The 25,447-nt window shown below is 47.0% G+C and overlaps 1 protein-coding gene across 1 annotated transcript in view; it reads right to left on the minus strand.

Annotated features, from left to right (window-relative positions):
* The window catches only part of LOC311247418 (SH3 and multiple ankyrin repeat domains protein 2-like), a gene marked incomplete at its 3' end in the record, with an annotated part of 730,890 nt that overhangs the window by 483,426 nt on the left and 222,017 nt on the right, over positions 1–25,447 (minus strand). Inside the window, 1 exon segment of the mRNA XM_084337816.1 lies at positions 20,694–20,861. Within this exon segment, the coding sequence (XP_084193942.1) occupies positions 20,694–20,861 (168 nt within the window).

Here is a 25,447-nt window from a genome sequence, read left to right on the forward strand (position 1 = left end):
CAACCAACCCGGCTTCCCCTACCAAGGCAGCAAAAACAACAATTTATTTTATGAAGGACTATAACTTGACAGACGCCTGGAGGGGAATCCACCCAGGGGTTAGAGATTACTCCTTCTATTCTCACCCCCACGGCACCCACACGCGTAGAGATAACTTCCTGCTATCCACTCACCAATGCCATAGAGTATTGAACGCTCAATACCTTACTCGACTACTGAGCGATCATTCCCCCTGATTATATCCATATTTATGCCAGATAAGATAAAAACAATATATAGATGGCGATTTAATCCAATGCTTCTCAAACAACCAGAATTTTGCTCCTTTATTAGAGAACAAATTGCATTCTTTACACTAACAAATAAACAATATGCCCCTAATAGCTTCATCTTTTGGGATACACTCAAGGCTTACCTAAGGGGCCACATTATCTCCTATACAAAGGGACTGAAAAAGAAATAATAATAATAATAATAATAATAATAATAATAATAATAATAATAATTTAGGACCTGCTCAGAGGTCATTAATCGGCATGCATGCAATGCATGTATGCGATTCGTCTCTGCGATTAACCCATCCCGTCGTCCTTCCCCCCCCAAGGGCAGCCGGGAGCAGACAGGTGTCAACGTGAGCCGCGCCAGGGGACCAATCCAAGTGCTCCTGTCCGTCTTCGTCAAGGACGCCACAGCTTTAGCGATCTTGTTGTTGTGCATGTTTTTCCATTGGGTTTATCTTATCGGGGGGGAAACCCTTATGAGCACGGGGAGAACATGCAAACTCCACACAGAAAGGCCTGGGAGATACCCCACCTGGGTAACTGGCATCATGGAAACCTGGTCCCCAAGCGGGAATTGAACCCTGGACCTTCTTGCTGTGAGGCGACAGTGTTTAACCACTACACCACCGTGCCGCTATAGTACTGTGCACAGTAATACTGTGCTGAACTTGATTCTATTGAGGCTGAAATTCAAACACTTGAGAAAGACTATCAGAGAACATCAAATAAAGATACATATAGGACCCTGGTGAACAAAAAAATACAATATAATAACTTAAATACATACAAAACTGAGAAATCCATTATGCGTTCTAGACAAAAATACTATGAGTTGGGGGAGAAACCTAGCAAAGTACTGGCATGGCAACTAAAAACGGAAGAAAGCAAGAGGGCAGTTAACGGAATTGAAGTAGCCCCGGGCAAAATCTCCAATAAACCCACAGAAATTAGCGATGCTTTTAGAAACTATTACAGTGACTTATACACTGCACAACCTAGCAGGGACAGCACAGCAATAGACTCCTTTATTTCCAAACTTGATCTCCCAAGCTTGTCTGTCGAGGATAGTGAGTTTATGAGCAAACGATTTTCAATTTGCGAAGTAACAGCAACCATTAAACTTCTACCGTCAAATAAATCTCCTGGGAGGATGGTTTCCCCCTAGAGTTCTACAAGGAATTTCAAGACCTCTTAATCCCTCCCTTAATGGAAGTCCTTCAATTAGCTAGAGAAGAAAAACAATTTCCTGAGACGTTCTCTCGGGCCATTATATCGGTTATTCACAAGACGGGGAAGGTGTGAGGGCTGGAGGAATTCTGCATGCAGCCCAACGAGGGGGTGTGCCGTTTTTCTGCTTCACGCACCTGAGAGGAGTTTGCGATCAGCTCGGGAGAGTACTAGTATTGCAGACTCCCCTCCACTCCTGGTCGGGTCGTTCTTGTTACTACCATCTACTGCCGCGTCTCCGGCGTGAGACGTCGTGCCACCCCTGTACATCGCCACCTGTCGCCGTTTCCTGGAGTGGGACATTGTCTTCGCTCTCTATTACTCCACAGGAGGATCCCAGTGTTCCCACTCCAGATGTCCTGCCGGCTACTTCCCAACTCCCTCTACATGGACCCGTTCCTGGGGTGAGGCTCGCCATCGCTCTCTATTACTCCACGGGAGGATGCCCGTGTTCTCACCCCATTCCCCTTGGACCCCCTGGTTGCTGCGCTGCCCGTCGGCAGCATTCTGGTCGGGAGGATGCCCGTGTTCGAGAAGAGTCCTGTGTACTTTTGCCCGTGTTTCTGGTCGGAAGGAAGAAGATTCCTGTATACTTTTTGCCTGTTTTAGAGGATTCCTGCCTGTTCGCCCCTTAAAGGCACAGTGCCGCGTTTTTTGTGTTCATGGACTTTGGTGTTTTTTTCCCCTTAAAGGCTGAGTGCCGCTTTTTTGTATATAATAAATCATGCCCTTGTTTTGGCTAACTCTGATTACCTGTCTGTGTCGTGCAATTGGGGTCGCATTACAAACCATAACAGAAGGACCCTTTAAAGTGCGCCTCCTACAGGCCAATCTCGCTCCTAAATACAGACTATAAACTTGTAACTAAGATGACATCCAAAAGATTAGAAACATTCCTTCCCCGCCTTGTTAATTCCGATCAGACTGGCTTTATAATTAACAGACATTCCTCTAACAATCTTAGACGCTTTTTTAATATTATCCATTTCGCACATAAAAACAAGATTCCCAGCATTGCTCTCTCCCTCGACGCCGAAAAGGCCTTTGACTGGTTGGAATGGCCCTATCTCTTCAAAGTCGCTGAAAGATTTGGTTTTGACACTCAATTTGTCGACTTGATCAAATCACTCTATGGCTCCCCCAAAGCTAGGATTGCGGTCAATGGGACTACCTCAGATTATTTCTCCATACATAGAGGTAACCGACAGGGCTGCGCTCTTAGCCCCGCCTTATTTACGCTCGCCCTAGAACCCCTAGCAGAAGCAATCAGAATAGACACTAAAATAACGGGCTTCGAAATTGGACCGAACACACATAAAATCTCGCTCTTTGCCGACGATATTCTTCTCTTTTTAACAAACGCGGAAAGCTCCCTCTCACGTTTAGTCGAACTGTTGGACTTATATAGCTCCTTTTCCGGATATAAAATTAACCTTGACAAAAGTGAAATACTGCCCTTATCAGATTCTATTAAAGACACCATTCAACATAACTTCCCTTCTAAATGGTCACCAAATGGTATAAGATACTTGGGTATACTAATAGATAAGGAGATGGGGAATTGGGTGCCGGGAAACGTCTTTAGACGTCATTCCCGGCCATGCTCAAGTTGCCGGAGGACGCTTTACGTCGTCCTTATATCAATATTTAAAAAATCTGCGATCGGATTCATGTGTCCCCTCCGCTGGCCTGAGATCCACCAGCAGGACCCACTGAGCTCTCTGGCGGTTCAGGAGCGCCATCTGGTGGCCGATCGGCGCAATCGCTTAACAGGATGTGCCATAGAGGTTGTGCTAGACGTCCGTAGTACTTCCGGGCACTCGCTATAGGTCCCGGGACTCTGGCTCGTCACGCTACACAGTGATCGATTGCCAATAACTCGATAAACAACATGATTTGGACGTATATACCATTATACAAGCTGGAGATGCACCGGGTAAATTTACATCCCATAATGATAAGACTTCTACTCTACGATGATCGCCCAACGGCGCGCGGAGACTGGGGTGAGTTTCAGCGTGTAACGTTACCGTCTTCGATACTAACTGCTATTATCAACATTTGACCCACATTAGATGATTGGTATAACGCTGCCCACGGAATTATAAACGCCCCCTAGCCCATCCGGTCAACATCAGATGACGTGTAGTAACTTCTAGAAGTACGTCTAGTTGGAATTTTTTATATCGCGCTGATTGCCATAAAACTGTATTGCATCATCAATATAATGCATTTGGGGCTATAGATCACGTTCTGGAGAAAGCTGCAGAAAGAGATGAAAACATACTTATACATTAGACCATACTTTACTATGAATATGTGAATGAAAAAGTTTAACGTTGCTACACAATGAACAATACATATAGGACTTTGAATGGGCCCTAATAATGGCAATGTAGCAATAGAATTTAAAAAGTTATAGCCATGCAAAGAAGGGGTACTTCTCCATAGACAAATAGAGCTGGCAACCTATGGTATATCATGAATTTGTTATGGTTTGTAACCGACCCCAATCGCACAACACAAGACAGGTATGATGGTTTGCCAAGAAACAGATATTTATTTAGAACAGGGAAAAAGGGCACTGTCCCTTTAAGGGAGAAAACACAAAACAACTGGAATAACAAGAGGGGAAGGTAAGGTGCCTTAAGAGGTGGGCAGGTAAAGGGAACACTATGGGAAGGTAAAGGGGACGCCTAAGGGAAGGTTAAGGGAACGCCTTGGGAAGGTAAAGGGAACGCCTAAGGGAAGGTTAAGGGAACGCCTTGGGACAGAGGACTAGGGACTAGGAGAGCTAGGGAATAGAGGACTAGGGACTAGGAGAACTAGGGATAGAGGACTAGGGACTAGGAGAACTAGGGAACAGGTTCTGGGGAACAGAGGGCCAGGTTCTGGTGACAGAGGGAACAGAGGCCCGCGGAGGCGGGCTGGGGACAGGGAGGAACTGGGGACTGGTGGGAAAACATCTGGGCCGCTCTGCAGAACAGAGGAGAGGGTTAATATTCAAAGGGAAAAAACAGAGCAGATGCAGAACAGTCCAAATAACAAAGTAACAAAGTAAATACTATCTTCGTGTGAACAAACACACAGTGGGAGATGGAATGTCCAAAATAATATCCACGAGAGAACAAAACAGAGTGGGAGATGAAATGTCCAAACTAATAACTAAGTGAGAACTAAAGGAGGCAATACGCTGGGAGAGTGACATCACAATCAAAACTCACCCAGGCGTATGCGTAATGGTACAGGAACAGCAGCGGGAACGGGGGCAAGAGGCATTACGCTGAGTGAGTGACATCACAATCAAAACTCACCCAGGCGTATGCGTAAAGGTACAGGGACAGCAGCGGGAACGGGGGCAAGGGCACTACGCTGAGTGAGTGACATCACAATCAAAACTCACCCAGGCGTATGCGTAAAGGTACAGGGACAGCAGCGGGAACGGGGGCAAGGGCACTACGCTGAGTGAGTGACATCACAATCAAAACTCACCCAGGCGTATGCGTAAAGGTACAGGGACAGCAGCGGGAACGGGGGCAAGGGCACTACGCTGAGTGAGTGACATCACAATCAAAACTCACCCAGGTGTATGCGTAAAGGTAAGGGACAGCAGCGGGGCGAGGGCATCGCCACTGGGTGGCTGGCTGTCCGAGCCGAGGAACAGAGTGCTGGAACAGTGGCGGTGACGAGGGAGTCGTCCACCGGGTAGCCGACTGTCGGAGCCGAGGAACAGAGTGCTGGAACAGTGGCGGTGACGAGGGTGTCGTCCACCGGGTAGCCGCTGTCGGAGCCGAGGAACAGAGTGCGCGCCACACCTTGGTGTGCGCGTCGGAACAGTGGCGGTGGCGAGGGCGTCGTCCACCGGGTAGCCGCTGTCGGAGCCGAGGAACAGAGTGCGCGCCACACCTTGGTGTGCGCGTCGGAAACAGAGAGCTGGAACAGTGGCGGTGGCGAGGATGTCGTCCACCGGGTAGCCGCTGTCGGAGCCGAGGAACAGAGTGCGCGCCACACCTTGGTGTGCGCGTCGGAACAGAGAGCTGGAACAGTGGCGGTGGCGAGGATGTCGTCCACCGGGTAGCCGCTGTCGGAGCGGAGGAACAGAGTGCGCGCCACACCTTGGTGTGCGCGTCGGAACAGAGAGCTGGAACAGTGGCGGTGGCGAGGATGTCGTCCACCGGGTAGCCGCTGTCGGAGCCGAGGAACAGAGTGCGCGCCACACCTTGGTGTGCGCGTCGGAACAGAGAGCTGGAACAGTGGCGGTGGCGAGGATGTCGTCCACCGGTAGCCGCTGTCGGAGCCGAGGAACAGAGTGCGCGCCACACCTTGGTGTGCGCGTCGGAACAGAGAGACGCCTCGGGGTGCGTCTGCGAGGAGGAGTGTGCCAAGCACGAAGGTCTGGAAGATGCGCGTCGGCGCGCTGAGGTCTGGAGAGCGTGCCAAGCTCGAAGGTCTGGAAGATGCGCGTCTGTGCGCTGGTACGGAGGAGCGTGCCAAGCTCGAAGGTCTGGAAGATGCGCGTCAGTGCGCTGGTACGGAGGAGCGTGCCAAGCTCGAAGGTCTGGAAGATGCGCGTCTGTGCGCTGGGACGGAGGAGCGTGCCAAGCTCGAAGGTCTGGAAGATGCGCGTCTGTGCGCTGGGACGGAGGAGCGTGCCAAGCTCGAAGGTCTGGAAGATGCGCGTCTGGACGAACAGCTGCGCTGGGGTCTGCAGTGGAGCGCTGGGGTGCCTCCCGTGGAAGTTACAGGGAGCGCAGAACAGTCTCCTCCACAGGCTACGGCGACAGCAGACGAAGGCTGGAGCAAACATCTCAAGGCTGGAGAGATCCATCTTACAGCATTGGTAGACCAGAGGATCTCCCGAAAGAGTCTAGATGTTAGAGAATATGACTCAGCATGAATACAACATGACCCCACGCCGAAACGAGGGGAAGAGCCCTGGTATTTAAAGCCCACAGGGGAACTAATTAGCCTGCCATCACAGGTGCGAGAGATAATAGAATATCAAACAGGTGTGGCCACTAAGGGTAAGGAACGAGAGGGTGGGGGCTAGAGAGAGTGAGTAGGGAATTCCTAACAGTAGGCTTAAAGAAGACAGAGAAAAGGTAGTGAGCAGCGGGCAAAACCTCACAGTACCCCCCCCCTCAACGGGAGCCACCCGGCGACCCAAAACAAACACAGACAGAGTGGCAGGGGGCAAAACAAGAGGTACTGGCCAAGCCAGCAGGGGAAGCCACCACAAGAGTGGGGCTAGCAAAAGAAACAGGGTCGCCGAGGGGTAACTAGGGTAGCAGAGGGGCAACTGGTCTAGAGGAACTGGGTCTAGAGAACTAGTCTAGCGAACTGGGCAAGAGAACTGGTCTAGAGAACTGGTTTAGGGAACTGGTCTAGAGAACTGGTCTAGAGGAACTGGTCTAGAGGAACTGGGTCTAGAGAACTGGTCTAGAGCAACTGGTCTAGAGGAACTGAGGGGCAAGCAGGGTAGCTAAGGGGTAACCATGGAAGCACCGGGAAAGGGCTAGCAGAGGGAAGGTTAGCTGCCAGGGCACTGATAGCTACAGGGCCTATGCTAGCTGTACTGCTACATCAACATAGAGGCTGCGCAAGCTGCCGGAGCCAGGCTAGCAGAGGGAAAGGGTAGCTGCCAGGGCACTGATAGCTACAGGGCCTATGCTAGCTGTACTGCTACATCAACATAGAGGCTGCGCTAGCTGCCGGAGCTAGGCTGGCAGACAGGGCTGGACCAGCATGAGAGCACAAGCTAGCTGGAAGGACAGTCCTAGCTGTGTGAGAAAAACTGACCTTGCTAGCTGAAAGGGCAGTCCTAGCAGTGGGATAAACTACACAAAAAAGTGGAGGCCATGCAGAGGGACCGGGTTAGCTGCTTGGGCCTGGCTAGCTACAGGGCCTATGCCGGCTGCAAGGCTGCATTAACATAGAGGCTGTGCTAACAGCCGGGGCCAAGCTAGCAGACCGGGGCCATGCAGAGGGAAACTGGGTTAGCCGCCAGGGCATGGCTAGCTACAGGGGGGTCAAACAGGGCAAAACGGGAAGCAAACAGGGGAGCTAACCGGGGAGACTAACAAGCTAAACAGGGGAGTAACAGGCTAACAAGGGAGCTAAACAGGACTAACAGGGAAGCTAAACTGGGCAAACAGGGAAGCTAACAGGGCTAACAGGGGAGCTAGAGGGGAGACTAACAAGCTAACAGGGGAGCTAACAGGGCTAACAGGGGAGCCAGAGGGAACAAGAAAAAAAAAGGCAAACTCAACATACACCGTCTGTGCTGGCTGGGGTCGTCGATTTGGTGGGGTCGTACTGTTATGGTTTGTAACCGACCCCAATCGCACAACACAAGACAGGTATGATGGTTTGCCAAGAAACAGATATTTATTTAGAACAGGGAAAAAGGGCACTGTCCCTTTAAGGGAGAAAACACAAAACAACTGGAATAACAAGAGGGGAAGGTAAGGTGCCTTAAGAGGTGGGCAGGTAAAGGGAACACTATGGGAAGGTAAAGGGGACGCCTAAGGGAAGGTTAAGGGAACGCCTTGGGAAGGTAAAGGGAACGCCTAAGGGAAGGTTAAGGGAACGCCTTGGGACAGAGGACTAGGGACTAGGAGAGCTAGGGAATAGAGGACTAGGGACTAGGAGAACTAGGGATAGAGGACTAGGGACTAGGAGAACTAGGGAACAGGTTCTGGGGAACAGAGGGCCAGGTTCTGGTGACAGAGGGAACAGAGGCCCGCGGAGGCGGGCTGGGGACAGGGAGGAACTGGGGACTGGTGGGAAAACATCTGGGCCGCTCTGCAGAACAGAGGAGAGGGTTAATATTCAAAGGGAAAAAACAGAGCAGATGCAGAACAGTCCAAATAACAAAGTAACAAAGTAAATACTATCTTCGTGTGAACAAACACACAGTGGGAGATGGAATGTCCAAAATAATATCCACGAGAGAACAAAACAGAGTGGGAGATGAAATGTCCAAACTAATAACTAAGTGAGAACTAAAGGAGGCAATACGCTGGGAGAGTGACATCACAATCAAAACTCACCCAGGCGTATGCGTAATGGTACAGGAACAGCAGCGGGAACGGGGGCAAGAGGCATTACGCTGAGTGAGTGACATCACAATCAAAACTCACCCAGGCGTATGCGTAAAGGTACAGGGACAGCAGCGGGAACGGGGGCAAGGGCACTACGCTGAGTGAGTGACATCACAATCAAAACTCACCCAGGCGTATGCGTAAAGGTACAGGGACAGCAGCGGGAACAGGGGCAAGGGCACTACGCTGAGTGAGTGACATCACAATCAAAACTCACCCAGGCGTATGCGTAAAGGTACAGGGACAGCAGCGGGAACGGGGGCAAGGGCACTACGCTGAGTGAGTGACATCACAATCAAAACTCACCCAGGCGTATGCGTAAAGGTAAGGGACAGCAGCGGGGCGAGGGCATCGCCACCGGGTGGCTGGCTGTCCGAGCCGAGGAACAGAGTGCTGGAACAGTGGCGGTGACGAGGGAGTCGTCCACCGGGTAGCCGACTGTCGGAGCCGAGGAACAGAGTGCTGGAACAGTGGCGGTGACGAGGGTGTCGTCCACCGGGTAGCCGCTGTCGGAGCCGAGGAACAGAGTGCGCGCCACACCTTGGTGTGCGCGTCGGAACAGTGGCGGTGGCGAGGGCGTCGTCCACCGGGTAGCCGCTGTCGGAGCCGAGGAACAGAGTGCGCGCCACACCTTGGTGTGCGCGTCGGAAACAGAGAGCTGGAACAGTGGCGGTGGCGAGGATGTCGTCCACCGGGTAGCCGCTGTCGGAGCCGAGGAACAGAGTGCGCGCCACACCTTGGTGTGCGCGTCGGAACAGAGAGCTGGAACAGTGGCGGTGGCGAGGATGTCGTCCACCGGGTAGCCGCTGTCGGAGCCGAGGAACAGAGTGCGCGCCACACCTTGGTGTGCGCGTCGGAACAGAGAGCTGGAACAGTGGCGGTGGCGAGGATGTCGTCCACCGGGTAGCCGCTGTCGGAGCCGAGGAACAGAGTGCGCGCCACACCTTGGTGTGCGCGTCGGAACAGAGAGCTGGAACAGTGGCGGTGGCGAGGATGTCGTCCACCGGTAGCCGCTGTCGGAGCCGAGGAACAGAGTGCGCGCCACACCTTGGTGTGCGCGTCGGAACAGAGAGACGCCTCGGGGTGCGTCTGCGAGGAGGAGTGTGCCAAGCACGAAGGTCTGGAAGATGCGCGTCGGCGCGCTGAGGTCTGGAGAGCGTGCCAAGCTCGAAGGTCTGGAAGATGCGCGTCTGTGCGCTGGTACGGAGGAGCGTGCCAAGCTCGAAGGTCTGGAAGATGCGCGTCAGTGCGCTGGTACGGAGGAGCGTGCCAAGCTCGAAGGTCTGGAAGATGCGCGTCTGTGCGCTGGGACGGAGGAGCGTGCCAAGCTCGAAGGTCTGGAAGATGCGCGTCTGTGCGCTGGGACGGAGGAGCGTGCCAAGCTCGAAGGTCTGGAAGATGCGCGTCTGGACGAACAGCTGCGCTGGGGTCTGCAGTGGAGCGCTGGGGTGCCTCCCGTGGAAGTTACAGGGAGCGCAGAACAGTCTCCTCCACAGGCTACGGCGACAGCAGACGAAGGCTGGAGCAAACATCTCAAGGCTGGAGAGATCCATCTTACAGCATTGGTAGACCAGAGGATCTCCCGAAAGAGTCTAGATGTTAGAGAATATGACTCAGCATGAATACAACACGACCCCACGCCGAAACGAGGGGAAGAGCCCTGGTATTTAAAGCCCACAGGGGAACTAATTAGCCTGCCATCACAGGTGCGAGAGATAATAGAATATCAAACAGGTGTGGCCACTAAGGGTAAGGAACGAGAGGGTGGGGGCTAGAGAGAGTGAGTAGGGAATTCCTAACAGTAGGCTTAAAGAAGACAGAGAAAAGGTAGTGAGCAGCGGGCAAAACCTCACAGAATTTAACCCAAGGCAACCAAAGTGTTAAGACAGTTACAAATCCTAGGGGAGGACTTGGAAAAATGGATGAACCTCCCTCTCACCTTACTAGGCCGAATTAATGCTCTAAAAATGAATGTCCTGCCAAAGTTTCTTTATATATTTCAGTCCCTCCCAATCCAAGTCCCTTCTAAATTTTTCTCCTCCTTGGACGGATTGATCAGACGGTTTATATGGCGAGGTAAATCCCCAAGGATCGCCTTAATTAAACGTACTTTAGACAATACAAAGGGAGGATTGAAACTTCCTAATTTTAGATTGTATTACTTGGCAGCACAAGCCAGATTTTTGGCTCAAATGTTTGAGGGGGACCTCTCAGCCATGGTTGAACATTGAATGTCTAGACATTAACGAGACCACCCCGTCTGATACCTTGTACAAATGGGACGTGAAATCAATTAAGACCATCACCCAGAACCCCTTCATGGTCCATTCAGTCCAAACCTGGTTAAAATTACAAAAAATATTCAGACACAATAGCCCTCTATCACCTAAAACCCCCCTATGGGGAAATAGGCTTATACCTATCTTTTTTTTATCCACTTTTTCTCCCATTTTCTATTTTTCTTCCATCCCAATTTTCATATCGTCCAATTCAACCCTCCCCTGTCTTCGAACGTTGTTTCTTGCCTCCCACAAGCCGGCTGCAATGTGGACTAAGTCATACATAGCACGAGTCCCCTCCGATACTCGAGGTAACAGCCGTCGCATCTTTTCACCTGCGCAGCTCGATCTTTCAGCATCGGGGGTCTGGGCTTTGGAGGGGCCCCGCCCCCGTCGCTTCTTGATTCTACTGCGCAGGCGCACTAACCGACCTGTAGGAGTCGCTGTCCACAACGCCCAATCCCCACCCTTCAGTTTCCCTCCCCGTAATACGGCCAATGTGTATTACTGTGGACGACCAGCTAAACTGAAAGCAATGTGGAGAGCGGGGCTCGAACAGGAGGCATCCTGGCTCAGTCTCCAGAATTCGTTGCGAGCGCCTTGCCCACTGTGCCACGTAGCCGCCCAGGCTTATACCTATCTTATACCAGAATAGAGACTTTTAGTCCTGGCCTTTACAAGGTATCACTCGACTGGAACATTGTTATGAAAATGAGGTTTTTATGTCCTTCCAGCAAATGAAAGAGAAATATCAACTTCCTGGAAGAGATTTCTTTAAATACCTGCAACTGAGAGATTTTGTGAGGGTTAACACTCAAGGTCAATGGAAACTACCAGAAAAATCTTCCATTGAAAGTCCTTTTCATAATGATCAAAGGATGGTGAGAACCATCTCTCAAGTCTATAACACATTACTACCCTCTCTGCCAACCACTGAACCTGATATGTCCAGGAGTAGATGGGAGAGAGATTTAGACACAGAAATTGATCCAGGCCTCTGGGAGGACCTATGTAAAGATGGGGTCACATGCACACTAAATTCAAGATATAGACTGATTCAATTCAATTTTCTGCATCAGGTCTATTTTACCCCCTCCAAATTACATGGGTTCAACTCTAGTATCTCGTCCCTCTGTTTTAGGTGTGGCCAGGAGGAGGGCACGTTCCTTCACTCCACTTGGCATTGTATCAAACTGCAACGTTTCTGGGAGCGGGTCTGTGAGGCTATATCACAAATTCATAATATAACATTTCCGACTGATCCCGAAATATGCCTCCTTGGTAACTTTACAAACTCAAACCTTACACGCAGTCATTCCATCAAGCTTACAGGACTCCTCCTGGTTATTGCCAAAAAATGTATTGCAACAAAATGGAAGTCAGATCTCCCTTTGCCATTTGGGATGTGGCTTTCAGAGGTGAAGAGCTGTATCCCTCTAGAAAAGGTGACTTATTCACTAAGGAACAGGGTTGATCATTTCAATAAAATTTGGCAGCCTTTTCTGGACTATCTTGGAGATCTTCCACCCGACTTGACTGAATGACCTTCTCATTGATCTCTCTAGTAGCTCCATTCTGGTAAAGATGTGTTGAGGACATCCTGTATCTCTCAATGTCTCTGAAAATATTGTTATTTTTTGTTCTGTTTTTTTTGTTGTCGTTTGTTTCTGTTTTCCTGATGTGTTTGTTTACATATGTAGGGACCTCTATCACTTTATCTTACACATTTACAACCATTAACCATAGGCGTATATAGGCACCCACATATAGTTGTTGTTATTGTTGCTGTTATTACTGTCCTGTAATTGTCTCAGTATTGTCATTTGTGTATGTTTTGAATAATGGAAAATCGAAATAAAATATTCAAAAAAAGAAATGATCGTACGCACGGGTTACGCACATATCTGTGCGTACGCACCATTGATAAATGAGGGCCCTGATCTGCAACTGGATCTCTGTGTGAGTGAACATTTATTGTTCATGTGTACTTGTGTCCACCACCTCCACCTCTTTTGACAGTGATGTGAGTTGGGGGCCGTGCAGGTGATTGATTGATTGATTGAAAATTTTATTAACAGATTGCAGAATGGGTACAATACAGTACGGCTCAATACACACAATTGTTAAGGGGATGCAGACCAGAGAAAGACTTTCGTTTTGTTTACATCAGGGTCCCCCATTTTCAATTCATAATGAATTGTAAGTAAGGGTGCAATTAGCACAGTGCAATCCATTCTTTGTGGATCCCGCCCAGTGTACTAAAAATCTAAGCAAATGAACAAAGGGCAGATGATTTAAATGGGTTTTTGTAGATACAGTACTGAATTTTGCCATCTGGACACATGCTATTTGAAATATGAACATATAATATAGAATATCAGGCCTATAAATTACCTTATTTTTAACGGATTGCGACATGATTTTTTCCTAGATGTTCACAGAAAGGTAAAGAAACAATATATGTTGTATTTTATGGCAATAACATTGAGGTTTGTTCGACTCGTGAGATATAAACACAATTTGCAAAAGAAAAATGGTTGGACTACGCTTGTATGCGGCTGGTGTGAGCTGGGTGGGTAGTATAGTTTTATGAAATGTACGTCCATTGAAAACCCTGGGTCTCCTCTTTCTTAGGACTACAGCAATGTCATGACGGCTTCCTGTCCTTGCGTCTAAATCGTCCGTTTTCCAGTGCAATGCGCAGAGATTTTTATAAGCTCATATTTCGCTGTTTATTTCGTTGTTCACTCTCTCGACTGGTGCCCCAAAGATGCTGAGGGGGCTAGGTTAGCATCCTGGGAATGGTGTTGTCTGGTCCACTGGCCTTGTTCACGCTGATTCTGGATAGCTGCTTCCGGATAGCTGCTTCCTCACCTGGCTGGTAGTGATGGTCAGGGGTTGGAACAATCTGCTACCTCCGGGGGTAGCGGACTGCAAGGAAGGGAGGTGTGAGTGGGGGCACTGGTGGGTTGCTGTTGTCTGGGGTAAGGGGCTGAGGGGGCAGAAGGTGGGGGCAATGGTGCTGGTGCATGGGTGGAGGGGTAGGAGGGGGACACGCTGATGCTGTCTGGGGTAGGGGGGGACAGAGTGGGGGCACCTGTTCTGGTGGGTGGTGGGGAGGGACTCGTGGGGGATGGGTGGTGGGGACCTGTTGAAAAACAAGTTCAGCTCATTTGCATGCTCCAGGGACCTCTCAACTGCCGTGCTTGGCTGCTTATAGCCAGTTATCTTCTTACTCCCCACACACACCTCTCTGGGGCTATTGGCTTGTAGCCTACATACAGTACCAGTATGTCCTTGTAACTGTCCTTGGCTGCTCTAAGCTCCTTCTTGAGCTCCTTTTGGACAGTCTTGGCCCCCTCAGTGTCCCTTGCTATGAAAGTCCTCTTTTTGGCTGGGGCCAGCGCTACAAATGGCCAAACATTAGACTAGACTGGCCAAATATTCTCAGAGTTTCAGGCTACGCCACAGGTCACGTGAATCTTGTTGCCCGGCATCCAATCTTGTCAGCGCTGTGAGTGGGAGGAGGCAAGGCTGTTGAGCAGTGGTGTGTGTGTGCACGTGCGTGTGTGTGTGTGTGTGTGTGTGTGTGTGTGTGTGTGTGTGTGTGTGTGTGTGTGTGTGTGTGTGTGTGTGTGTGTGTGTGTGTGTGTGTGTGTGTGTGTGTGTGTGTGTGTGTGGCGCCTAGTATTGGTATACACGTGTCCCTGTCCGAGGCATTCGCCTCAAATGCAAAGCTTTTTTCGCTGTTTTTAGAGAAAAAGCTATCAGCTCTGTATAACAAGTGACAAGACCTATTTTCAAGACAAGCCAGGGCTGTTGGGCAGCAGTGGTTGTGTAGCTATATGTGTCACTGTCTGAGGCAGTGGTGGACGAAGTTCCTTTACCGTTTTCATCCACTGTTACACTAAGTGTGGAATAGGTCAGGCAATGCAATGGTTGAAAACTGATTAAAGTTGCTAACAATAATTATCCTCTCAGGTGGAAAAATGCCCACAGATCCTATTGACAGCCAATAGTTGACTGTAATTGCCTAATCGCTCTATGGTGATAGTTGATTCAATCTCATCACACAATCTTCCAAAACGGAAAGGTCCAACCATTCAAAATAGAAATGCCAACAAACCATAAGTCAGGGGTGGCCAACCAGTCAGAGACTAAGAGCCACAAAAATTACTGTGGTACCACAAAGAGCCACACCATATATACCAGCGTTTCTCAACCTTTTTTTCAGTCACGGCACCCTTCATGTGTTTATAGGTCTCACCCTCTGAAGTTGCTAATGCCTTTTTTATTTGGGCCTCACAGGGTTAACCTCTTAAGCCTGAGCGGTCCAGTACTGGACCGCAAATGACAACACGCCATAAATCCATCTCTACAGAATGTATGAATTAATGTTGCATTGCATTTTCTTTTCAAATCTAGCCAAGAGTAAAGACCCTAACCGTGTCAAAACAGCTGTCAAAGTGTATATTTTCAGCATTACGTTTTTTTTTTTCTTATTTTTTTATCTACCTTTTCTCCCATTTTCTATTTTTCTCCCATCCCAATTTCGTATCGTCCAATTCTACCCTCCCCTGTCTCTGTAATGTGGACGAAGCCATACATTGCACGAGTCCCCTCCGGTATTCAAGGTAGCAGCCGTCGCATCTTTTCACCTGCACAGCGCGATCTTTCAGCGTCGGGGGTCTGCGCTTTGGAGGGACGCCGCCCCCTTCGCTTCCTGATTCTACTGCGCAGGCGCACCAACCGACCTGTAGGAGTCGCTGTCCACAACGTCCGATCCCCACCCATCAGCTTCCCACCCCCTAATACTGCCAAATGTATTAGTATGAACGACCAGCAAAGCTGAATGCAATGCGGAGAGCTGGGCTCGAACCAGCATTACGTTTGTTTACCAATGATTTTAACTGTTATTAGTGAAATATAAGATTATAGAAATCTCAGGGCATTGAGTCGAAAAACTGGCGCATATTGACGGGAGGAAGTGGCGCAGCCAAAAGTGAGTGTAGTCTTTTGAAGGAAGAGACCCATGGCTTTCGATGGGCTTTCGCCAGCCCCTGTCAATCATCTAACTTCTGGATTCACTTTTTTAACAGCGTTGCAATCTGATGAAAAATGGTGGAGAAATGTACATTATAAAAAAGTAACTGTACTTACAGTAGATTTCATTCATGGTTTGTGAATCACGCCTGGTGATACTAAATCTCTGCCATTGGAAAGGGGAGATTTGGCCCGATCGATAGATGTGCGACTTGTCCATAATAAGGTAATTTATAGGCCTGATATCAAATTGCATGTGTCCGGATGGCAGAATTCAGTACTGTATCTACAAAACCTTGTGTTGAATTAGGGCTGGGCGATAAAACGATAACGATAACTATCGCGATAAATTATTTCCTCGAAATAAACATGAAACGTGGTCGCAAAGTTTCGATATATCGATTTTCCAAGCTTGGATATCAGCACACGCACTAACAACCAATCAGTGAAGGAGATGGCCGACAGTGAAGGAGACCCACGGTGCACCTCTGGGTAGAGAGGTAGGACTCTAGTAGTAAACAAGGCTGGCTAGGATAACTAGCTTGCACGGCGCGATTTTATATATTTACGTGCCGAGTATGTGTGTTGCGTGAATTCTGAGGCCACGTTTATAGTAGTGTGGGGTATACAGTGGACGTCGTTTCAATATATTGGGGCGGAAGAGAGTATTTTAGGGTAATATCTAGTACATTTGTCATGAGATACTCCGCTTAGAAACAACAGGCTGGCTAGAATAACTAGCTTGCACGGCACTATTTTATATATTTACGTGCCGAGTATGTGTGTTGCGTGAATTCTGAGGCCACGTTTATAGTAGTGTGGGGTATACAGTGGACGTCGTTTCAATATATTGGGGCGGAAGAGAGTATTTTAGGGTAATATCTAGTATATTGTCATGAGATACTCCGCTTGTCGGCTAACTGCTAACGTGCGCGGACTGATGACGAGTTTGACGACATCAACATTCACAGCAGCAAAACAAGTCTATTATATATATCTATGGTATTAATAGCCCGTCCATCGCCGCCGGGCATAAGAAGTTAATTAAACTTGACAGACATTATATCGACGATAATTATCGATATCGAGTTATATGAAAATAATTTTATAATTTTATCGCGATAACGTTTTTGGCCATATCGCCCAGCCCTATGTTGAATCATCTTCCCTTTATTAATTTGCTTAGATTTGTCAGGTCTGGTACATTTTAGCATGGTGTTATTCACAGTCAAAGATACAAAAAAATATATATAGATATTTTTTTGTATATATGACACTTTCAATTTTTCCCCCAATGGATTAAAGAGCCACACATTGACGGGCAAAGAGCCGCATGCGGCTCGCAAGCCGTGGGTTGGCCACCTCTGCCATAAGTAAATAGTTTGTAGATGCGAAGCACCTCTATGACCGGTAGTGTCACTAACTCACTGTAGCTCTGCTCACTAATGCAAATGTCTGTTGCTGAGTGATGAAGTTACGATTGGGCCACTGATCAGGTGACCGACCGGCGACCAATGATGTACATTTTATCAAAAGCACTTTACAACTTATGCCTCACATTCACCCTTTCACTCACACATTCACACAGACGATGGAGTAAGGCCATGTAAGATGCCACCTTCTCATTGGGAGCAGTTAGGGGTTAAGGACACAGGTCTGGCTCAAGGACACATCAACACACTGTGCGGGAACCTTCCGATTACCAGACGACAACTCTACTGGGCACTGGGACTCGGTCCTGTTGGGCCAGGAGCGCTTCACACAAGTAAACAACTGTACTTCCACCGGTTGTGTTTTTTGTTCCATTGTTGCCATCCATTGTTCTAGCCAGACTCCAACAAACTAACGTCTACTTGGCTAGAGGGGACTAGCCTATAAAGAAATATTTACATGTACATAAAGCAGATACTAAGACAGCATACGAAGCACAGTAGAAACTTAGAAATCAAGAAAAAGTCACAAAGACGAGAACAAAAGTAGGATGCTAGGACAGGCAGCCACCCACAGCAGTTCAGTGGGAAACCAATTTAACTGATTATTCTGTCTTTATTATTTATTCTTTTTTTATCTCAATGTTGTGTTTATTTGAACTTGTCTTTATGTTGTCTTGTCTCAATGATCCATCATGTTTTGAATACAGGTTTGAATGAATGAAGTACTATCAGTTCAAGATACTGAGTATGAGGAAGATGACTAATGTCAAGTGGTGTCCATGGGATGAGAATGGAACAATTCCAGTCTCCTAAATGGATGGGACTTTTACACAGGTGCTAACAATGACCATTAACACTTTGATTGCCTAAGGCTAAATTCATGATATACCATCCGTTGCCAGCTCTATTTAACATGGAGAAGTTCCCCTTCTTTGCAGGGCTATAACTTTTTAAATTCTATTGCTAGATTGCCATTATTAGGGCCCATTCAAGGTCCTATATGTATTGTTCATGGTGTAGCAACGTTAAACTTTTTCATTCACATATTCATACTAAAATATGGTCTAAGGTATAATAAGTATGTTTTCATCTCTTTCTGCAGCTTTCTCCAGAACGTGATTTATAGCCCCAAATGCATTATATTGATGATGAAATACAGTTTGATAGCAATCGGCGCGATATAAAAAATTCCAACTGGACGTACTTCTGGAAGTTACTACACGTCATCTGATGTTGACCGGATGGGCGAGGGGGCGTTTATAATTCCGTGGGCAGCGTTATACCATTCATCTAATGTGGGTCATATGTTCATCAGATCAGTTAGTATCGAACACGGTAATATTACACGCTAAAACTCACCCCAGTCTCCTCGGGCCGTTGGGCGATCAGCGTGGGGTAGACAGTTTTCCATTATGGGATGTCGAAATACCCGGTCCATTTCCAGGTTGTATAATAGTATATACGTCCAAATCATGTTGTTTATCGAGTTATTGGCAACGGATCGCTATGTATTGTGTCGAGCTCGAGTCCCGGGACCTATAGCGAGTGCCCGGAAGTAATATGGGTGATCACCACTTCATCCACATGACTTCCTGTTTGGCGCTTCTGCCGATCGGCCACCAGATGGCGCTCTTGAACCGCTAGAGGATTGAGAGGAGCTCAGAACTGTGTGTGAAGGCTGCAGAGGGGAAATATGATTCCGATCACAGATTTTAGAAATATTGATATTAAAGACGAGTTAGGGCGTCCTCTGCAACTTTAGCATGGCTAGGAAAGACGCCTAAACACGTTTTCGGCACTTAAAGTGTTAACACTGAGATCTTTGGACAAGTCTTTTTTTTTATCCACTTTTTCTCCTCCTGTTTTTTTCTTTTTTTATAAACACTTATACACTTTTTCTCCTTATTTTAAATTTTTCTCCCATCCCAATTTCGTATTTTTCGAATTCTTCCCTCCCCTGTCTTGAACGTTGCTAGACTATGCCTCCCACTGGTCGGCTGTAGTGAGGATAGAAGCCTTGCATCACGTGTCCCCTCCGGTACACGAGGAGGCAGCCTGTCGCATCTTTTCACCAGACAGCTCAAACTCTCAGTGGCGAGGAGTAACGCGTGGGAGGCTCACGCTGCCCCCGATACTTCCTGTTTCTGCTGTACAGGCGTCACCCAACCGACCTGTAGGTGTCACTCTCCACAACGTCCAATCCCCACCCACCGGCTTTCCCACCCTCTAACACTGCCAATTGTGTTAGTATGACGGCCGGCCAAGCCGGTAGCAACGCCGAGAGCTGGGCTCGATACCAGCATCTCTTGCGTTAGTGGCGAGCGCCTTGCCCAATGCGCCACTCAGCCGCCTCCTCCTGTTTTTTCTGTGTTTTTCTCCCATCCCAATTTAGTCGTCATGCCAATTCCCCCCTCCCCTTCCTGGTCGTTGCTCGCATGTGCCCCCCACTGGTCGGTCTAGGGAGGGTTGATAGATACTATCACATGTCCCCTCCGATACATGCAGAGTCAGCCAGCCACTTCTTTTCACCTGCCAGCGCGGACTCTCATTGGTGAGGTGTAACGTGTGGGAGGCTCACACTACCCTCACCATCTCCTTTCCTCGCTGTGCAGGCGCCCTGACCGACCTGTAGGAGTTGCTGTTTACAATGACCAGATTACCACCCACCGGCTTCCCTCCCGCTGACTCTGCCAATTGAGCCAGGCAGCCGGATTCGATACCAGTGTCTCTCGTGTTGGTGACGAGCGCTTAGTCCACTGCGCCACCCAGCCGCCCATCTTTGGACAAGTCTCAAACTAAATTGTTTTTATCTGGATCTACAAGTCTGAAAAACTGAAATGCAGTGCCAGTTCACAAAAACGTCAGAGCAAGTCCTAAATTACATCGATTTCTACGGGGCCAGAATTATTTTTGCCACATTCAAACAAAACCTCCACATCTCCCATTGGGGTGAATGGAACCTGCTGTAGCTTCTCTAAGGTGGAGGGCAGTAGGCCCATGCCTTGTGTATAACCCACATGGCACAGAACTGGAAATGAGAGCAATTTTTGTAACTATTATTGTAGGGCAAACATAACTGAGAGGGCATACATACCCTCATCTCGCACCTTGTTGACCATTATGCACATGTCCAGAGTGAATTATGTTATGTTAAGCGTATTGATTTGTTATATTGTTTATTGTTTATACTGATTTTTACTACCTGTACCTCCCCTCCCCCCTCCCCCATGCTGCTATGATGCCTGAATTTCCCCAAGGGGATCAATAAAGGAATATCTTATCTTATCTTTTTCTCTCTCTGAAAATCTCTGTATCGGTGCGCCTCACCTGGTGGACTTCATGCCAGCCGTTCTCGTCCTGGCAGCAGACGGCCGCGTGTTGGTGCAGCAGGAGCTCGCAGCATCCTGGGTCCCCGCCCACCAGCACACTGTGGTATAGAGGAGTCAGACCACGGCTGTCCTTATAGTCTGGGGAGGCGCCTAACTCCAGCATAGTCTGTGAGTGTGCAGGGGGGGGGGGGGTAGGGCAGAGTTGACGAATAAGGTGGAAAAAAAAGGTTGTTCCAAATTGATTTGTACTGTAGCACAACAGATCGGCTATCACTCAAAATAAAACAAATGCAATCCATCTTCGTTTTGAATTAACTGGCCTCATAGACTTGCAGAATTATATATAATATAATATAATATATATTTAATTATGCAGGTCCCACAACCATTTCATGACAACATTGAGTTGTACCATTTTGTCTACGTGCAAATGGGATGGTAAATTCATTCAATCTCTATTTTAGTCTTGAAAGATCAATTAAGAGGAAACTCTAATTTGATGATGTCCTGAAATTAAATTAAAATGTAATTATTTTACAACTCATGCCTCACATTCATTCATTAGTAAAGTATTTGAAAAGATAGTTTCAGGTCAAATTAATTCCTTTCTCGAAGAAAACAACATCTTAGAAGAATTTCAATCGGGATTCAGAAAATATCATAGCACTGAAACTGCCCTCACCAAAATAATCTGTGACCTCAGACTAAACTCTGGTCTCCATCCTTATCCTGCTAGATCTCAGTGCAGCATTCGATACAATCGATCACGATATACTAATCAATCGTCTTGAAAACCTTGTCGGTTTCTCAGACTATGTGCTAAGCTGGTTTAAAACATACATCAGAGGGAGGAAATTCTAACTATGTTAAACTAGGAGGCCACATGTCTGAGATATATGACAACAACTATGGAGTTGCACAAGGGAGTTGCTTAGGTCCTTTACTCTTCTCCCTTTACATTACCGCTGGGTGATATCATCAGAGAACATAATGTAGGTTTCCATAGCTATGCGGATGATACACAACTGTACATATCTGCTGAACCAAATGATACAGCTATTAACTCCATCACAGACTGCTTATTGGCAATAAATAAATGGATGAGTAAGAACTTCTAATTATCGGCCCCAAAACAAAAAAAGAAACATTAATAAAGAACCTGGGAGGACTAACCCCTTGGATCAAATCTGAGGTCACAAGTCTCTGGGTTATCATAGATTCAGAACTGAACTTCAATTCTCATATTAACAAAGTGACCAAAACATCGTTCTTCCATCTCAGAAATATAGCAAAAGTACGACCATTTGTGACCAAGTCCAGCGTTTGTGCCGACATGTCTCCATTTTCATTTTCCAGATTTTTCCAGATTGTGAAAGTACAGAATGTAAGCTTTCAAATGATGCGTCATACTTTGAAATCTGAGAATGTTTTGAATATCATATATTCATTTAAATCTTGTAAAGCAGTCTGTCGTCTAGAACACTCAAGGGGAGAAAATGCCTCTCAAAGATGTTCACACTAGCTAGTATGGGGGGGGGGGGGGGGCGTGGACAACTACCCTTACCTGAATAGCATTAACATAATTAAGTGCTGTCACAGTAATGACTGTGAAAAGTCTACATGACATTATACAGCAGATAACATGACATTGTACAGTAGATAACTATAATCATAGTTCAAGCAATTTTCATGCATTTTCAAGGTGCCTTTTCAAGCTTTTCCAACATCAAACTATAACTATAATCAAATATATAAATGAGTACTACTGGGTGTAGTGCTAATCAGATGTATGTACAGAGTTGTAGTATCAATATGTACAGTGATACAGTAAAGTATAAAAACAATAGTTTGTTCGTGGTCATACTGGCCAGCAGCTTAACTAGTAAAGGTAGGTAAGGGATATGTACAGGTATGTATACATTTATTTTGTATAATTTTTTTAATGTTTAAATATCAACATTATCTGGCAATCCTCACTATCAAACTCCTCTGATATCATCTGGTCTTTCCAAAGATATGGGACACATGCGCGCACACACAAACACAGGGAGAATGGCTTCAATTATTTAAAAATACTTCAGCCAAGTTAAGTAGTGGGCGAGAGAGAGGGAGAGAGAGACTGCTTCCCCGCTGTTAATGACTCTCTCTGTGTGAATGCCTTTACCTGGCTCAGTGAATCTGAATAAACACACAGCGTGGGCGTACCTCCCAACGCGCAGCTCTATTCAGATGCAAAAATAAACCCAGCCCCCACCTCTCCTCTGTGGAGAGGACAAACTGTTTCAAAACAGCCTTTTTTAAACACAGAATTCTTACAATTAGAGTTATTATATCTGTTCGCTGTTATACTAAATATGTTCTTCAACTCTCAAACTGTAGTTATATATAAAAAAAATATATACAAATGTATTGTGTCTCTCTGTCATTTCACCCTGGCGACTTGTAGGCATCATCACCAGACTGAGTCACATTTATTAATCAAAACGATGCTGAGAAGCTAATTCATGCATTCATATCTAGCCGGTTAGACTACTGTAATGCACTTTTTACAGGTCTCCCTAAGAAAACCACAGAGAGGCTTCAGCTAATCCAAAACTCTGCAGCCCGACTGCTTACTAGAACCAAAAGGAGAGAGCACATTAGTCCAGTCTTAGCCAGTGGCGGCTCTGCCACTAGGGGCGCACGGGCGCCGCCCCACCTGCTGTTAAATCAGAGAAGAAGAAAATAAAACTTTTTAGTTTTTTGTTTTATAGCCCTATAAATAATATAAACATGTTTAAAATGAATAATATTTACTAATTTTAAGTATGTTTGTATTTCCAATGCACAATATAACGTTATTATCTAAAATAAAAAAACACTTGTTTTCCTGAGCAGGAAGTGACGTTTTTTTAATTTTTTAATTTTTTCGTATTTTTCGGCCCGGGCTAGACGCGATAGCGCTCTGAGTGCGCGTCACAGTTTGATCGCTGTATCCGTCACAGCCAATCAGTGCATAACGCGTTGTGCGTTGAAATATGACTATTATGTTGGAATCCGGGCGCGATTTGAAGCGGTCTAGCCAGTAGCGTCAAGAATTTCTGTAGCCGCATTTCGCGGAGACGCTCTCTGATTGGCCGACGCCAGTATTTTTTTCCGTAGCAGAATTTCACAGAGACGATCTCTGATTGGCCGAATCCAATTTCTAATGTTCCAATTCTAGCTTATTCCTAGGTTGGTCCGTTGGTGGTAGGAGATAGTTGTGTTGTTGTGACTGAGATGCAGGCAGCTGTTTGTCTTAGAGCGTGCCGTGACGGCAAGTTCTTTAGACTGTTAAGCTTAGGCACTCTTTCAAAGTTGGTTAAGGTTAGAGTTTGTCTTAGAGCATGGCGATAGAACGGCAGGTAGTTTGCAGTCTGTTCGAGCGGAAATGGACAAAGGAATGAAGTACTTGTGTTGTGTGGTGCTGCTAACTGCTAACAAGCTAACACTTGGCTAACAAGCTATATGGCGGATGCAGTCTGGACACAGTGGACAGTGGTCTGGAATACATCAACAGTGGATTATACACTACTTTATCAAGGCAAGCCCTCCTGCCCTGGATGTGTCAACTAAACAGTGAGTCTCTCTCTCTCTCTCTCTCTCTCTCTCTCTCTCTCTCTCGCGTTTGGATTGAAAATACGTGGATTATGGCTTGTTCAATATCGTCTATGTTTGAATGAATGAATGAATGAGAACTTTATTAACAGATTGCAGAATGGGTACAATACAGTACGGCTCAATACACACAATTGTTAAGGGGATGCAGACCAGAGAAAGACGCTTGTCTTGTTTACATCAGGGTCCCAGATTTTCGATTCATATCGATAGTTTAATAGCTAGCCTTGGCTCGTTTAACAATATGCAAAATATGTGTACAGCCCTGTACTCATACTGAAGTTATTCTTGGTATATAATAGGTCTGATTGTGTAACGAATCGATTCCACGTCGCGCTGTGTGTGAGAGAGAGAAGGAGAGAGGGAGAGATCTGTGTGTGTTTGGAGACGGAGCGAGTTTTGTTTCTAACTTTTCTATTTATATATTGTGTTTCAAGTTGTGAATTAGACTATACTTTATTTGACTGGTTGTGTGTTGTTGTAGTAACAGCTGAGCGACTCGTTCATAAGAGCCGATTCATTGCCGTGAGCGTGAGTCGAATCGCTCACGTCTTGCCATGAGTCGGTTGCGTGGTACTGTACATGTTTGCAAAATGTTTGGTATAGCGCCCCTAGTGGCGAAGCATCCACGAGCCGCTACTGGTCTTAGCTGCTCTACACTGGCTTCCTGTAACGTTTAGAATTGACTTCAAGGTCCTTCTCCTTACATACAAAGCTCTAAATGGACAGGGACCTAGCTACATCGCCAACACTCTAATAAATTACAGGCCAGCAAGAACACTGCGATCATCAGCTGCTGGACTACTAGAGGCTCCCAGAAACAGTCAAAAGAGGATCGGTAATGCAGCCTTTATCAACTATGCCCCAAAACTATGGAACAAACTACCCCAAAACATCAGGGAAGCCAACTCGCTAGACATCTTCAAAAGACAGCTTACAACCTATCTCTTTGCTCAGGCATTTAAATTAAACATCAGGGATATCCTGACACAAATTGTACTTTACCTGCACTATTCTTACCCTACCTACACCTCCTATCAAATTCATGTGTCGGTTCTATGCACTGTAATTTTAAGAGCACTGCTCTGTTGTAATTCAAAATTTAACTATTTTATC

Source organism: Notolepis coatsorum (genome assembly GCF_963971535.1).
Source record: "Notolepis coatsorum genome assembly, chromosome: 20".
Taxonomy (NCBI): Eukaryota; Metazoa; Chordata; class Actinopteri; order Aulopiformes; family Paralepididae; genus Notolepis; species Notolepis coatsorum.